We start from the raw sequence: 18,254 nt of genomic DNA, 5'->3' as shown, positions 1-18,254 counted from the left end.
AATCCCACCTGTACGTCAGAATCTACGATGAATTGAGAATCGGTGATGGGATAAGCTAATATCGGTGACGAAGTTGATAATTTTTTAAGGAGATCGAAGGCTCCTTCACATTCGGAAGTCCAATCAAAAACAACTTTAATTCCTGTAAGAGCATGGAGGGGTCTCGCTATAAAAGCAAAGCCCTTAACGAAACGTCTGTAATAAGTACAAAGTCCTAAGAAACTTTGAACCTTTGCTTTTGAATAGGGACGAGGCCAATTCAAGACCTTTTCTATTTTAGAAGGATCTGTCTTAACACCTTCTGCTGAAACGACGTGTCCGAGAAAAGTTACTTCCTTTTTGAAAAAATGACATTTTTTGGGACTCATTTTTAGACCAGCTTGGAATAAACGACTAAAAACCTGCTTAAGATTTTCCAATTCTTCCTCAAAAGTCTTACCAAACACAATGATGTCATCGAGATAAACTAAACAAATCTTGCCAGTCTGACCTTGAAGGGCGAATTCCATCGCTCTTTCGAAGGTAGCTGGTGCATTACAAAGGCCAAAAGGCATAACTTTGAATTGCCAAAGTCCACCTAACCCTGTGACAAAAGCTGTTTTTGCTTTGTCTAACGGATTCATTTCGACTTGCCAATAACCACTCTGTAAATCAATCGTAGAGAACCAACTGGCACCAGAAATTAAATCAAGGGTATCCCCTGTCTGAGGAAGCGGATATGCATCTTTCTTGGTGATCTCGTTCAACTTCCTATAATCTATACAAAACCTCTTGGAACCATCTTTTTTATTGACCAAGACAATGGGAGAAGCCCACGGACTAGAAAACGGCTCAATAACATCTGCTGTTCTCATATCCTCTACTAATTTTTCAACTCCCCTGCGACCATATAAAGGAAGCCGTCTAGCTGCCTGTTTAATTGGAGCGTTATTCCCTACATCTATTGAATGCTTAGCTATGGTACATCTCCTGATGTCGGCAGAGTCTTTAGCAAAAGTCTCTTTGAAATCGTTAAAAAGGCAAACGAGACTGTTAGTCTGAGCGATATCTAAATCTTCAGAAGACCTAGTAAGGAGTTCCGTGAGATAAGAAGGAACGACTAAAGAGTCCTAAACATGTTCTAAAACGCGCAAAGACGAGAGGGTTTCTTTCTGTTGAGAAGAGTTAATAAACCTAGACGTTTCGAGGTTGATTTTACGGTAACCAGAACAGAGAGTCGAATCCCCGGTAGAAATGACGCAGTTGTGAGCGGAAAAAAAATCTACGTCTAAAATGCCTTCATTTTTATATCAGCTACTAGAACTTCATGTGGGGATTAAAGACAATCCGCTACTGTTACCTGCACGACCATCTTACCTAGGACAGGGGTAGTTGCTCCGGTAGCAGTACGAATAGACACAGAAGGATTAATTGAAGCAAGAGACGAAATCATATCAGGACGAACAACGAAAATTTCGGCTCCGGTATCTATCACCCACAAACAACCTAGTCCATTAACGGAACCTTTAGCATATAGGCCGGTACGGCGCAGGCCTCTAGCCACGAACTGTGAAGCAATAGGGCTAAGGAACTTGGAAGAAACCGATGATATCCGCCCTTTCGATACATCGGTAGCTAGTTTCCCGAATTCTGAGGAACAGAAGGTTGAACCGGATTAGAGGGTGCTCTCTTGGAGGCATTGTTGCGCCACGAATCTACCACAGTCTTCAACTGACGGTCGAGTTTGAAACAATTCTTCGCGATATGTTCCGTTACGCCGCAAAACTGGCACTCTGAGACAGGCCGATTGGAGTTTGATCTATTATGGTAACGAGAGAAATCACTATTTTTCCTTCTTGGAAGAAAATCTAAGCTAGGCTGATTGACTGAAGGACGGGACGAAGAATTTTCCGAAGGTTCAGCTTTTCTTAATCGATGAAGTTGACACGAACCTCAATCGGCCTCGTTTATAGCTTCTAATTCTAAGCCCTTAATAATTGCTTCATGTAGAGAAGTTGGAGCTGCGAGCCTCAGATGATACCGAAGCTCTGGATTCTGAATTGTATTTATGAATTTCGCCCGAGCTATCTGATCTCTAGCTTTTTCCGCACAATCGGTAAGGGAGTATCGAGCGAGACGTTCGATGTCGTTTCCGAGAGAGGTTAAATCTTTCTTGGGCCCCTGACGTCTATTTTCAAACTGAGTGAAATAAATAGAAAGTTATCGTCTCTGGAGCACCTGATGTAAGAAAGTATGTAGATGAATGTTTACATGTTGGAATCTTACGCTTCTGATGGGAAGCCACGCAAGATGGTCAAAGCTGTCTAATAAATGATATGCGGATGTGCAGTATCATTAGTTACGAGAAAATTCATTGTTGGAGATATAAATTTGAAAAACTAGTGTTTTCGTAAAATTAAAGACGGAGCCAGGAATCGAACCTGGTATCTAGAGATGCTTGACGGGAGCCTTACTCCACTAGACCACCTAGCCGCCTTGACTCTGTTGTCGTTAATTCCTCTCATAACCAGTGAGTGAAATAAAGTTTGGAAAGATGTTCTTTGCCTAACTGAAGTTTAAGAGCCGCACAAATGCTGTCGAAGTTTTCAGAATCCGAATCTGAAAGCGATCCAAAAACTACCAAGGCCGGACGGACAAAGAGGCTGTCAAATTAGGTGCTTTCTGGGACGGACTCCAACCATTAACGTTACCTATCATGTTGAACTGACGTTCGTATAGACTCCAAGCAGACGAACCGTGATACGAACCGGGCTTTAAATTCGATTGTTCCGAAGGCAACTCTACAATACTCGCGGCAGGTACAGAGACCTGATTGAGTCCGAACGAGCTCTGAGTCTGCGCAGAGAGACCTTTGACAGTACCGAGCGATTTTGAGAAGGCCAAGAACCCCGACTGAATATCCACGCTAGGATGAGACGACGCGACAGGAGGCTCAACTACTTTTGAAATATCACGTGACGGAACATCGTGGCATTGCGGAAAAGAGCTAACCTGAGCTTGTCCTGAGACATGAGTAGGTGGAAAATTATTAGCAACAGGGGGAATTTCGCCTTCCCCATAAATAGCGACAGACCTTGATTGATCCGGAGTTGAATGAATGGATGTCCTCTTTGCTGGGACCGGGACTGAAGGAAGAGAAGTCCTTCTACTTTGGGACGGGACTGGGGGAATTGGGAGTTCCCGTGGCCGCTCCTGTAGCCTCTGCACACCTTGCAGGATCCTGATCAGTGCCTGGGACACGATTTCCTGTTGTTGACGTTGTTGGGAGAGTAGTTCTTGCAGAAGATTCAGCTGTTCTTGTTGCTGCTATTGTTGCTGTTGTTGTTGCTGTTGTTACTGTCGCATCAGTAAATCTTGATTTCCTTGGATAAGCTCTGCCAAGAGAGCTAGTTGGGGCTGGGGCTGAACCTCAGCTTACAAACGAGGAGAAAAAGGAAGAAACGCCGGTTCAGGAGAGCGTTAGCACGACGAAACACGTCCGGTAGCTCGTCGCTTCACGCGTGATGCTCTCATCAGAGGAGATCTTTCCATTTTTTTTTTTTTTGTTCACTTCCTTTTACTCGAAATCCACTTAAAAGGCACAGAAGAGATCCCACTTCTGACACCAGTGTAACAACGAGGAAAAGTACGAATGGACTGAGAGAATCAATGGGTTCTCTGTGCAAATTAAGCGTACGCCGAGCCAAAGAAGTCCCACGAAACGAGGATTATTTGAGAAGGAAGCGGATATATTTTGATACGAAGTTCTCTTTTTAAAGTCTAGAGACTGACTGTTTTTACGATAATATTTTTTGACGCAGCAACCCTACTCATTTTATGCCATATAAAAGCTTACAGTTTAAGATGACTACTAGATCATTAGAAAGACGATAACACGGGTGATTGATCATTTCACCCTTTATAACAATATATATATATGTGTGTATACACATATGCACTCACACACACCGGCGTTCGACTCTACATTTTACCGTGCATATACGTACCTATGCAGAGTATACTGTAAGTAGTGAACGCGAGCGCGTGTGCACACACACACACACACCCAAGTAAACTTCGTGTGGACACCAGGCGGATGAAAAAGATAAACATATTTCAAATGATTTCACCATTTTTATTTTATTTGTATTGCACTTATTACACGTGTAGTTATAAAAATAAAATATCACATCCAATTTTTATTTATGTAGTACTTTCCATCGCTTAGTTTATTCACGTATGAAGCAAAATCATTTTTTGTGTCTTCTCTTGTGACGATTTCTCAAGTGAAATTCTGAGTATCGTATACCTTATACGATCTAGTGTGTTAGCGATGGTGAAAATTGATGAAAAGACTTTTTATATACCTCTTTTGTAAATAAAAAAACAATATATAAAAAACCGAAATTTCCACAAAATTTTATCGATGTCCCCTCTTCAAATTTCAAGTGTTGGAAATTATTTAACCCTTCTGATAATTAGAGTATTTGAAACAAATTAAAGTAATGAATATCGAAATAAGAAAGTAATAAACTGAGAACCTTCAACAGGATTTCAAATTTCGTATTTTACTTACTGTTAGTGGGGACTGAGACAACCTCGGAGAAAGCCGTTGTTGTTTATTTGCATTTATGCTTCCCCGAATCTAAGCTCTGAAGGACATAATTCTACATCATCATATTTTTGATAGAATGCTAAATCATTCAATACACTTTATTCCCAATTCCTACCGCTAAGGTTTTAATCTTAATATTAAAGTTTATTTGCTTCAATCGACGATATTTGCGACTTACTATAGATTGAAACTGTAAGTCACTGTAAGGACGCTCACTTAGACCTCAGGTTCGAAGTCATCGACCAGATCACCGAACATTTTTTAGGTAAATATAAATTATTAAAGCCTCGATGTACTTTTCAATATTTAAAAACCAATACTACCTTCAACATTCGGCCTAACAATCATCAGAATTTCTTTTATATTATAAAAAGCCAGTATTTGATGTGACGTTCCTCACCTCAAAAACTACACGTGTTTTAGTAAGGGTATAAGCTTTCAAATCACAGACTTTCGTAATCCGTTAATACTTACACTTCTTTCATAAGAATAATTGCAACGCAATCCAGTTAGCCAACCACCACAAATATATTTGAAAAATAATTGTTACTAATCGTGTACGTTCGAAAGATAAGATTCACACAACTAGTACTGAGTACACACAATCCCAATAACACAAGAGAACGCGTGTCCTCGATGTAAGGGCGGTCTAGTCCTTCGGTTGAATTCGGGACAGCTCGGAAATATTTGGTCGTTTTCCGTATAAAGATTTAGAATTTCTCTCAACCCCAGTAGCAGAGAGTATAAGTGTTACCCACTTCGTCACGCCTTCTTATAGAGAATATTAAAGTTTAGTATATATTTTACAATTTCTGCTCCTTCGAATATTTATATTGAGAATAACTTTTACAAAACTTCTTATGTTTAGATCGTTTGACCAGAGTTCTTCTCTAACTTCAATCGGGATGGGATGAGTGAGTGAGAGGGTGAATAAATAAATAACACGATTTCGCGGGAAAGACAAGACGCTTGCTTCGGCATAAAAACCCTCACGGTGCAGAGGGAAAAGCCGAAGCAAGACAAGTGTTCATTAACTGGAAATCAGATTATCATAATACAGGATAATACAGTCGCTGGTGCGTTCCTTGTCAACTAGATTGAATGATCATTCAATAATCTTAAGCCAACTTATCTAAGTCTCCATGAGAAACCGTGATCCGCAACTTCTAACGCTAACGTGGAAGCGGGTAAGGGGAAGCGTGCAAGATGGCCCAATGCCGTGTACTCGTATGAGTAAACCATGAACCGCAACTTCCAACGCTAACGTGGAAGCGGAGAATGGGGAGCGTCAGGGTGGCCCAATGCCGTGCAAACAGCGGTCCCGACGTCTCGGGAAAGCAACGCTGAAGTGCTCGGGCGACAATGTATGTCGCCGCGATGACGCTCGCCCGGGAGACGGGCACCTCCGGTCTAACCGGAGGGTGAACCGTGTCTCCCCCGACTAACTTAAACGGATAAATCTTAAAACTACGCGAAACGAAATAATCGACGCGCGTGGCTAAGGAAAACCTAACACGTCCTACCTATTCGAGCGCTCAAGACTAACTAACTTTCGCTGCGCCCTCACCGGTCAAGCGAACGTACGTAACTGCCGATTCGAGTATCGGCCCACGAATTTCTGGCGCGGACAATAAGTACTTAATTTGAATTACTATAACGTAGAACTACTTGTCATGTGGAATAAGAAAGTAAATCTACTGTTGTGACCCTTTAGTCACCTTATACGTGGTAAATAGGTACAACATACGAATATAACAAAACTAAAATATTTGTTGTTATAAATTTACAAACTAACATAATATTAATAAAGTTGCGCGAACATCTTATTTATTGTTATCATTTTTCAACACTTTCAAATATCTAAGAGTAGACAGTACAGTTTATAAATGTACTATACTAATTCCTACTTATATTATAAATATTCAGATAATGCGTAGAGAAATATCATAATTTCAAATTATTGTAGACAAGATTATAACAGTGACTTAATTATCTCTAAATTCTCATATTTTATGTCAATTTTCCATATGCAATAAAACAAATATTTACCCTAAAAGTCCATCTGCGTAAAAGTCTTCTAGTTATATAGGAAAGCTTTTGCTTGAAATGTTGGGCGAATAAGAAAAAAATACAATATATGACAATCATAATCTAATATACCTAAGTAGATACTGTCCACGAATTTTGATGTATAACCTTTCAACAAATTCTACTAGGTGTTGTCGGTCTTTTCTACTTGGTCTTCTTCACCGTGCTAGTAATACTCTGTGCGATTTGCTACAAAGGATTGATGCTATCGATTGATTTGAAACGACCAACATACATATTAGAAGATAGTCTCATTGGTACAAGCCCTGGTAAGATATGGTGATAGTATTTTAGTCGAGAAGCAAGGCATGATTTTAAAATAAGTATCAAAGTTGTGTTGTATGGTCAATTTTGTTAAATTTTTTGGTAGAGAATCACTACCTTTACTCGAAGTATTCCATTTCAATAACAGTATCTTTAGACATGGTTTGGGATAACTATAATAGAAGTTGATAACAAACTAGGCAAAGTGTTATCAAGAATAAACTCAATAACGATAGTTGAGGCACAACAAATCTCTTGCAAAAAAATTCCCATAGCAACATTAAAATAAATAGTGTTTATTTGAAATATACATTTTCGTTTCAACCCTTCTTCATTTTCAGGCCTTGGTTTTCGTCCGATTTCGGATGATATAAATCAGGGATCTTTGGTCTGGTACAACACGAGTAATTCAAGTGACGTCAAAACATGGAAGAAGAGAATTGACAAATTTCTGGATGGTATGAATTATTTTTACCACTATTTCTCGTACTATGAAATGAAAAATATTTTTGTGTGCTTACATTGCATAGATTTAGAAGTAAATTTAGGAACTCTCACTATGAAAATTGATGTAAATCGATTCATCAAAACACAACTTTGTACTGAAGCGTGTGATTTGATTCAAAAATTTTAATACCATACAATCAGCTCTTGATGGAATTTCTGTTTATTGCTAATGCTGCATTCTAAACGATTTGTGTTGAATTACGAAATAAAAAAACAGCATGAATATGCGATATTGTATTGTAAATACTAGTAATTATCTGAAATTTATATTATGCAATTCTTCAATCGATGACCTGTGTTCCGAATAGCTTTCAATTCGGAAGGCATACGACTTCCTGCGTATAATGGTTTCAGTTAGGATTGCATTATACGCTCTAGACATACGTTACTTTAAAGTTTTGGTAGTAGTTGTGATAAAATTTTTACGGGGTTATGTGAAAGACATGGTCGAATCAAACTCAACGCGTGCAGATGAATTTTTATTAAAAGTTTTAGTCGTATTGATAATGACCATTATCAGTGTATTTTCAATATGACGTTCATATAAGGGTTTTAAGCTAGGAACGTGCTTTTATAATTGCATTTGGTTAACATTACTTGTTATGCCATTGTCAATTCTAATAAGCTTCATCTGCAGATAAAACATGATATTGCCAGTAACTAGTCACCATTCATTTCGAGGTACGATTACTATTCCAGGCTTCGCGGGACTCGATATAAAATCGACACGAATGGAAAAAGCCTCACCGTAAACAATTAAATCGCAAGCTAAATTATGGTAAATCGCAAATCACTATCAAAGAATCTAATTCGTTATTTCTATTTTCAGTGTACGTAAATAGTTCGCTGTTACCAACACGAGGTAAAAACCAGAGATTCTGTACCAATATCCAACCAGTTTCGGTAAAAACTGTGTGCGCTTTTGACGTTACCGGTTGGGGTGACTGCTCCCCGGGTGGTAACTATGGTTATGACAATTCAACGCCATGTTTCTTTATCAAGTTGAACAAGGTTGGTTTTTATGATGATCATTGAATTCTGCTGATTTGTGCAACTAATCAATGCCATGATTGCATATTACTTCGAAAAAGATGATCAGTCATGTTACTCAAAATATTGATCAATGAAATGTACTTCTTACGATCATGTAGTACTCTTACCTCTACTGACCGTACAAACTCAGTTTTTTCTCCCTATATCAAATCAACAAACGAACGGAAAGGTTTCAAATTACGACGGTGCATCACTCTTTTTTGTAACAGAATTCAGGAAAGTCATATCCCGAAAATCGTCAGGAAATGTGTGGTTTTTTCACACGTTTTACTATTCCAACGTTTCTCGCATTTTAGGAGTCAAAAAGTGCAAAGCTAACTTACTTTGCGCAATTCTGGAAAGAGTGAGGAGTAAAATCAGCAATCGTGAGACTGTTTTCATACAACATTGAGGTCGCTTGACGTGAACTAGGAATTACAATAATTTCGTAAACAAAAGATGCTCTCATGATCAGCTGGGCGCACGGCTGGTTCCTTAGCTTAACTATGCACTTTCTGGCATTCTTGTGTAACAGAAATTTTCAGTATGCAATTAATACGATGAATCAATTATTAAGCATGTTATAATTTCTTTTTTCAGATATATGGATGGGTACCGTCTTATTACAATGGAAATAAACCTTTACCCCTGGACATGCCACCGAATATCAGGGATAAGATAAAATCAACTAATTTTTCAAATGTAAGTGCACGATAAAAATCGGAAACGAAGAAATGTTCTAGAGTCGTGAAATCCCAATGAAGAGACACAAGTTTCGAAGGAATCTTTTTTTAATTTTTTAGTTTTTCTATCGCGGGTTCATGAAAAGTCTTCGTCTCGAGGTTTACGATAAGCAGATATTTCTTTCGCAGCAAGAAGGCTTTCCCTAAAAAGTCACACCGGTACAATTTCATACTAGCCACACAAGAAGTGTCATTTTAATAGATTTGTCCATGAGATAAACCTGTTTATAAACGCGTTTTTTTTGTTTTACAGTAAATCCTTGATTTGCATACCAAAATTTGAAGACAGTAGGTGGATAGCCAATTCTAGAGAGCGATTCTATTATTCATATTATTACCAACATCTAACTAAAACATAAACCTTTGTCTAGAGTGTTTAATGGCGTGTGGTTCTGTGAGAAAAGATGTGAGTCGATTCCGATTCGCTGTGTGACTTAGTTGTATTCTTGAATCACCTATTTCGATGTGTATAAATCTCGAAAATCTGCTGTTAAGCTCATTAGGTTTTTTCGTTCAGCTCATCAATACCTAAGAGTTTGTTAGTTGCGTCGTGCCATCTATCACTATGTGTGATTGAAATAATTATTGGTAACAACACTTGGGTTAAATACACATGTATGTACACAATTTCATTCAAGTTCTCAATAGAAAGGTGAACAATTGTTGAATTAATTGACGGTTATGACTTATCACAGTCACATAACTGTTACTAAGTCTCGGAGCTTCTGAGTTTAATAATTCTACGATTTTAATTTCTAAAAGGTTCTCTTTTGTGTAAAGTATAATTTTCTTCTGTTCAATATATTAATATCTTCTGTATCAGGGTGGAATTAATGAAAAAGTAAGTGGAGTGCAGAAAGTGTCGCGATTTCTCGCGGGACTATCATGATTGGACATAGAGGGGCCTTTCCTATAGTGAATACACGGAGAAACGCATGGCTGGCTGGATTGAGAAAGAGGCAATGCTTCTATCTCTCTCATTATTACCAGACAGGAGATGCGCATGCGTTGAAGATAACGCAGGCGTACGATGATTGTTTACAATTGGGCAAAATACAGAGGTTATGGGTGGTCTGTTTAGGTTATCGTAAATGTGTTATTCCGTTTCCATATAGTGCACGTGTGAAATAGATATACAGTGAATAAAAAATAACAAAATATAATAAACTTGAAGTATTTACAATGTTTACATGATAATTTTTTTGCATCTACAATAATTAACGAATCCCTTGTTCAGGTAATGCAAGTAATAGTGCTCCCGTGCGATCCGTAATACGTGTCCAGTAATAGTGAAAAATACAGAATAGAATATCCAGCCCTCTCTCTCTATCCAACCGGCCACACTGCCCGAGCGACCAAGGACCCTACTTTTGCTTTTCTTTTTATTTGTTTATACCGTTAGGTACTGGACATCGACCATGTCCCAATACACTCTGAAAATTTCAATCTGGATATCTAGTTGTTTCGTGAGTGGTAACAGACTTCTAAGAACCTTCGCACTTTATTCCCACCCAGGATTTTTGCAAGAACACCACCCCATGTACCTGACTTAATTTGGTGTATTTTGGTTTCAAAGGTGGACGGCTTGAGACAGGGGCGAATTAAGCCTAACCACCGTCCTAGGCTTGCGCGAAAAAGCCGCCCTTTTCACGCAGACGTGGGATAGGTGAAATGAAATACGATGCCTGACAGATCGAAAACGATTATTCTTAGTTTTTCTTAATAGCTGAAGTTGGGTTCTAGGTTGCATGTATCCAGTTTTCACACGCCCAGCTCTTCTGTTTGCAAAAGTACCAATTAGATCATCACAATTCAATGATCCCAATACTTGTGCCTCGATGCTCAGGATAGCAAGTGCATTCAGTCGATCTCTAGTCATTGTTGAAAGCAAATGTTTTTCACTGGTCGTCACCACGAAAAGCTACGTTCGCCAGAACAGTGTATAATAGGAGTACAAACGCAAATACGTAGCGCTATATTAACTTTTGGATATTCGTTACGTAAGTCTTCCTCTTGCAGCCACTTCGATAAAGTCAACACAGTATCTCGGTTTTTCCGAGTCACAGATAAATGAAACTGCAGTTTAAGACATTCCTTGACAAAATTCTGCTCGAGATCAGCAACGTAGCAATTCTTCAACGCACTTGCTTTATCTCTCACTTCTTTCGTGCTGAGGTTCCTTAGATTTGTGAGAAATGCAAACTTTTCGTAAAATCGATGATACACCTCTCGTCGCTTTCGAAGCTCTCACAGAAGCCTATCAACGATGGCAAAAAATGTAAAGACTCGTAGTGTTTCTCTGCCAGTTATATGTACTCCTTCTTCAGACTGGTCCGGTCGGAGCTTTCCCTTCTTTTGTTTTTTGGTTTCGTCTTCGAACTCTTGAGCCACGGATATCTTCATTGCCTTCTCTTCTATTTCATCAAATTTTTCACGAGTGTCAGAAACTAGAGCGATCAGCGAATCGTAGAGCTGGAAAACGTTGTGTATATCAACATTCATAGCTTATAAAGCTTTATTCACTACGCTGAAAGGCTTGAGCAGAGAACTCTAAAAAAATGTCATGAAAGCGGTTTACAAACGCTCAAGCTTCAATCGGCTGCCTTCAGCTTCGCATTTAACTGTTGCTTTCTGTTGTTTACCGCTTTCGATGTAAAGGAGTGCATTATGAATTTCTTCCCAGGATTCGTATAGGCTCCTGCAAGCATCTGAGCGAGCTGACCAGCGCGTCGCCGACAAGCTCATGACTGTAACTGCTTGCTTTGAACATTGCTTAGATCAACATTCAGATGATAAAATTTCCCAACGATGTGTCGACGATGTGAAAAATAACGGTAAAGTTCCTGCAACAGTGCAAAGAATATACAACCCTCTTCTGAACTCTCTGCAGCAGACTCCCCGATTTAGCGAGTGAGCTGCACATGGAACGTATTCTGCTCGTGGAGTGATTTTTTTCATTTGGGCTTGCAGTACGTTATACATATACGTTAAAAAGAAGCGGGCTCAAAATCAATCTTTGTGGAAGACCTTTTGCACATTTTTCCCATATTTTCTTTCCTTTCATAAAGCCTGTACGGATTCAATTCTTCAAAGTTCATTTCAAGTCAGAATTTTACTAGTTTATCACAGCAAAACTTTCCTCTCCTGATACCACTGAAATTTGAAGGTAACTATTTTTTTAACTACACCCACCACATGAGCCTATCGTTGATGACTATTTCCATAATTTTCATCAGCTGCCGTGACATAGCTCATTAATCCCCTCCATGTCTATAAGCTTTATGGTTGAAACTGTTGAATTACTTGAAGGCAAAGTTTGTGATTAGTGAGTGGTGTCTTGGCGGGGTGTTAGCGCGTGATGATTATGTTAGAAAATGAGGTCTGGGGCAACATAAATAATTATTTTAGACACTTCAATAATTTAACAGGGTTATTAGTAAATGATATTTATTCCTTTTATTGAAATGATTGTATCTCTTCTTTAAGATTACGTTTACAGGTGCGTTGATTAGCTCTCTTCTACTCGCCATTCGTCTCTTACTCTTTCACACCTTTCGCGTTGCGCGCGCAACCTTCTCACACTCATACGCATACACACCATACAGTTGAGCTCGATGTAGCATACAAAATTACGCATATTTCAACAGATTAGTTCAGAGAAACAAGCGATGAAGCGCTAATCGGTTCCATCACGGTTAAAACAAAAGCTATCCCTACTGCTGGGAATAAGGGCTTCTCTGTTTGTGAACAGTCCATGATTCCTCGTTCAACGTTTCTTCAAATCAGTCTATGAAATTATCTTAATTAAGTGATAAGTTTGAAATATATAGCAAGCATTTGTTACTTTGAGTTATTGCAGCTGCGATTGTAACTTAAGGGTTTTATATGAGGGCTAAGGTTAAAAGATACAACGGTCGAATGTGGAAAATTATATATACGCTGCTCAGCGCTTCATAGATATGAGCTTGGGTAATAAAACAATGTGGCGTGTAAGAACTATGGTAAGAGTTGCAATAAGGCCAGCGAAGAGGCATACGTGTATAAGTCGTGTTTCCCTCGCTAAGTCACCGATTGAGTGACAGGATCGAATGCAGCGGTTGCTCTCTCTTTCTGATTATGGCTTCAGCTCAGTGCATAGACCGCGCAGTCTATCTCTATAGGTCTATAAGAGAGTGCTGCTGAAGTTATCGGCTAGGTCATAAAAATGGCAACGTTATCTTTGAAAGTTATGCCTACTCGGATTGATTTTATCATACATCCGATGATTCCGTTACCTTACGTCATTGACTTCACCTCTCATCTGATAGGTTTGCTGACTAACGTTATCGACTGTCCGCTCTTTCCACAAGTGATTCGCTCTGCCTTACCATATTAGGTCTACAACTTTGCTCCCGCCGTTTTCCAAAAGATGGCGCTAGTAGCCAGTAATAGTTCAAATAAATAAATCACAGTTGTTTTCCATCAGTTTTGACATCTATAAATATAACCTTACATCGATATTAGTTAATTTTTCTTTGCGTCATATAGTTACACTTAATTAAATATGTCAACTTATAAACCGAATTCACGTCATTTGCGGGAGATTTTACTTTTTCATTTCAACATGAAAAAATCGGCGGCTGAGGCTCATCGGGTTATTTCAAGCACTTAGGGTGATGATACTATTAGTGAAAGAACGTGTCGCGAGTGGTTCCAGCGCTTTAAAAGCGGTGATTTTGTTGTTGAAGATCGGCATAGCGGTGGCAGAGAAAAAACTTTTGAAGATGATGAACTGAAGGCTTTACTTAATGAAGACTCGTGCCAAACTTTATCGAACGCAATTAATGCGTTTAAGTCGGGCATTAAAAGCAAAACGGCCGCAATACGCTGATAGACACGAAAAAGTAATTTTGCAACACGACAATGCTCGACCTCACGTGGCGAAAGTAGTCAAGACGTACCTCGAAACACTGAAATGGGAAATTCTACCTCACCCGCCATACTCTCCAGATGTTGCTCCATCTGATTACCATTTATTTAGGTCGATGGCACACGGCCTGGCGGGCCAGCGCTTCGATTCTTTTGAAAAAGTGAAAGAATGGATCGATTCTTGGATCTTATCAAAGGATGAAGAATTTTTCCGACGCGGGATTCGTTTGTTGCCTGAAAGATGGGCCAAAGTAGTGGAAAGTGACGGACAATACTTTGAAAAATAAATAAGATACCATTTTTTTTTTATATAATTTTTAAAATTAAAAAAAAAACGGCGGGAGCAAAGTTGTAGACCTAATAATTTTGACGCTTTCCGTGGGAACTTTCCGCTTCCTTACAATACTTTTGACCCAGGTGCGTATCTCATCCAACAAAAACATTCCAACGCATTTTAATTCGATGCAGAAATAAAGAAATGTTAAATGAAAATGCTTTGGAGTGTTTTGTTCAAATTGCGTATAGAATAGGGTTGTCAAGCAGTTTTTCACGTTTGAGATAAGTGGACTTTGATATTTGGAGATATGTTGAAGAACGTCGAAATCGACTAGGGCACCCCTTAATCAAAAGTGGCGGCCTTTACAAAATGTGTATTTGTGTGTGTGTGTGTGTGCGTACGCGCAAAAGCAATTAATAATTGAAATGGGAAAGGACCGTTTATACTAGTACGTTTCCACAATGCACATGCCTATAAGTTCGTTTTTACAAGTGGCAATCGTACACGTTTGTTTCTCCTGATTCGCCTCGAAAGATTCGTTGCTACAGGTTGCGATCCTACATATTCGTTTCTACAAGTGAAGATCAAATAATTTAAATTAAATTAAATTAAATAAAAATTTTCGAAAGTGACAAAGAAACGTATTCGTTTCTATAAGTGGCGGTCAAATAATTTAAATTACATTAAATTAAAATAAAATGTACGAAATTGATAATTGAATGTGTGAGAAACGAACTTGTAGGAAAGCCAATTGGAGAAACAAACTAGTAGAAACGATACCCTCTCATAGGAATTCTTCCTACTACAATTTTCACAATACTGATTATAAATATGATAAATTTTACGATGATACCATGAACATTCTTTTTACCTATAGCTCAATGTGGTGTGGGTTTCTTGTCAAGGTCAAAATCCAGCTGACCGTGAAATGATAGGCGATATTAAATACTACCCGACACACCATGGATTTCTTGGTTATTACTTTCCTTTTACCAATACGCCTGGTTACCTCAGTCCTCTAGTAGCCGTGCAATTTTCCAGCTCCAAAAGTAAGTGTGATTCTACAAATTATATAATTAATAGCTAAATTGATGATTCTTTTTACTGGGTAATGGGTAAACTATTTTGGAGAACTATTTCAAAATACTGCTGTCAAGACGAAGATCAAAGTATAAAAACGGTTACGCTTGTTCCGTAACTTGCTGCGCGCAATTTCTCAGCGATGCTACATCACTATAAGTACGAATAATCTACTAAAGTAACTCTGCAATTCCAAAATAAAAACGCGTCATTCAGCGGTCGTCACAAAATCATAATAGTTACTCTGTACGGCTCGTAAACTTAGACTTTGAATTACTTCTGGTTAATAGTCACTTATTTTCTCATCTTGTAAGCCTTAGACTTATAAAAATGAGTCGTCTTTTGAAAAACTCAAAGATATGTGACGGAAGCTTTCCGGTGTTACGGAGGTTAATCAGTGTGTGCCAATCCTCTTTGTAGAAGAACATGGATTATTCTGTAACATGAAAAACTATGAAAAGTTTTTGTCTGCTCTAACCACATTTCCGTGACTTTGCATAATAAATTACCGTTGACCTCGGCACCAGTGAAATCGTTACTATTATAAATAAATTAATTTAAGCAGTCGCAGTTATACAAGACAGCTGAATCTGTCGGTAGTTTTTACTTTGTTTTTTCACGTGAAAATGTATTTGTTTAAATTTGAGGGTCATGAAAGTTATGTACAAAGTTAAGAAATACGTTTTTTTCAGAAAATGTTATTATCAATGTTGAATGTCGAGCATGGGCTGAAAACATCCGATATAGTGGCCGTACTCAAAATCGAGAAGGATCTGTACATTTCGCATTTATGATTGATATTTGAGGTAAAATAAAGCTAGTAAAAACTGTGAATTCGTCCAGTAAATGAATTATCTCTTGCAAATTTGTGCAATATAGGAAGGTTGAGGGTAATTATGGTGCACGAACATTTATTATCAGCCTAACGTTGATATATTCTGGCCAATACTGTTCAAGTTCAATAAGACACACCCAGAGAAATAATTGAATTCAGTTGACAAATTTATTTTGTTCACTTCATTTATTTTTTATTTCATGGATATCCGATCAATAACGTGACGAAATGAACTAGGTTGCCTAATTTCTGTTTACTATCAGTAGAAACGGGTGTTTTTAACTGTAAAAATTTTGACTAGTAATATTTTCCATTTTCTCTCTCCTGTGAAAATAGAATTTTGTTAATCAATGTCTAAATTTGCTTGCAGAAACAAAGTACACTGTTTCGGCTTGTGCATCGCGACATCCTGAATGCCCCATCTACACACTTACTTTCCTATGGCTTGATCCTAAACGTAGTGAAAAATATTGTATCGAAATACAAGTATATATGTTATTCCAGTCAGAGTTCATTTATACTAATCATTTATTATATTCGAATGTAGCGAATAATAAAAAACTATCCTTCTGAAGATGTGAGTCGGACAGTGTTTGCAAACATTTGACGACGTATGTATAGATTTCAGAATGAAAACAAAAAGATGTTATGTGTCTCTCAATAACCATTCATTTTATTTTTACCTCATTCTACATATCGTTTACTTACTTACATTTTTATTTGTTATTGGTAGCATTACAACAAAATGAGAAAAGTCTGAAAAATCCATGCTAGAATTGAATATTTTGTTCCACAATATTATTTTATTTCACTGTCTTAGCAAGAAATGTTTACATGAATTTAACCAGATTTTTATCAATACATGTAGTATAAATAATGATACTGACTCTATAGTAATATTTTTCCTAATATAGGTATACTGGCTTGAACTTGTTCAAGTAACGATTGGAAATTTTTTTCGAAGTCGAAGGTTCTGACCTCTACATGCCAGCCCTAGATGATGGTACTCGATGTCCTAACTTCAAAACCCCCTTCAACCCTAGTAAGATCTGGACCGTCAGAAAAAAAAACTAGTTAAGGCATAAAATAAAAACATATTTTGCTCAAATGCAAACAAAAAGGCATTACCCGTAAATTTCTTAGTATCATTTTCAAAGGTCCATCCCATCTTAATAATGACAGATCTTTTATATTTGCTGTTAACAAATTGCAACGAACAGTAATCAATGCGGAAATCAGTATTCCGTATCGATCTCTGAGAAATTTATGAACTTTAATTACCAAAAAATCTACTCAATTTCAATCGGGCATAGCACTGTCTCAGAGATAACTAAATTCATCTTAGACATTAATAGAGCCGAAACATTATTTCAGCTAGTCAAATCCAAAAACATTACTAAACTCCATAAACTTGAATGTGCGCAGCTTCCAATCACATACCTGACAAATGGCTTGTCTATATGATTAACACTGAAATACGACAACGTATATTGAAAATAGCTTGGCACTAGGACCGAGACATAGTATTTCTTACAGCAAACACAAAATAGAGGTCCATGAGATAATTTGTTCCTTGGAAACAGCAATTTGGGATAAGCCTACTACAGCCGAAGATAGAATGAGATAGAACGTAGCTCGGCTTATTAAGAATAAACAGACTGCAATTACTAATAAAGACACCCTTCTGGACATATCTAAGTTTACCTAACAAAGATTTTTTTCAAAGATCATGATGATATATTCGTATTTAATGCAGATAAAGGTAACGTGACAATCCTAACGGACAAAACCGAATATGAAAATAAAGTATCTACTATCCTAAATAATACGACAATACAGAAATTGCTAGCTAGAGATCATACCAAATGAAAAAAAAAAAAGAAACAGAATAAACCGTCAACGATCTTATGAATCTGTGGCACAAAA

The 18,254-nt window shown here is 37.8% G+C and overlaps 1 protein-coding gene across 5 annotated transcripts in view; it reads left to right on the top strand.

Annotated features, from left to right (window-relative positions):
• Window positions 1-17,443, top strand: part of LOC107227441 (sodium/potassium-transporting ATPase subunit beta-2-like) — a 58,266-nt gene extending 40,823 nt beyond the window's left edge. Inside the window, exons 2-8 of one of the 5 annotated variants that reach the window (XR_006902806.1) lie at window positions 6,811-6,951; window positions 7,288-7,404; window positions 8,283-8,464; window positions 9,086-9,187; window positions 15,291-15,466; window positions 16,186-16,299; window positions 16,699-16,832. Coding sequence is in view for 4 of the 5 variants with exons in the window: in XM_046731231.1 (XP_046587187.1) it covers window positions 6,811-6,951; window positions 7,288-7,404; window positions 8,283-8,464; window positions 9,086-9,187; window positions 15,291-15,462; window positions 16,699-16,901 (917 nt within the window). In the remaining variant the exon portion in view is untranslated. Of the gene's footprint in view, window positions 1-6,810; window positions 6,952-7,287; window positions 7,405-8,282; window positions 8,465-9,085; window positions 9,188-15,290; window positions 15,467-16,185; window positions 16,300-16,698; window positions 16,938-17,242 lie in introns of those variants that run through there. The other 4 variants (XM_046731232.1, XM_046731234.1, XM_046731231.1 and 1 more) reach the window with 4 other exon arrangements.
• The last annotated feature ends 811 nt before the right edge of the window (window positions 17,444-18,254 follow it).

Source organism: Neodiprion lecontei, chromosome 2 (genome assembly GCF_021901455.1).
Source record: "Neodiprion lecontei isolate iyNeoLeco1 chromosome 2, iyNeoLeco1.1, whole genome shotgun sequence".
NCBI classification, from domain to species: domain Eukaryota; kingdom Metazoa; phylum Arthropoda; class Insecta; order Hymenoptera; family Diprionidae; genus Neodiprion; species Neodiprion lecontei.
This window is presented reverse-complemented; position numbering and strand designations above follow the sequence as displayed.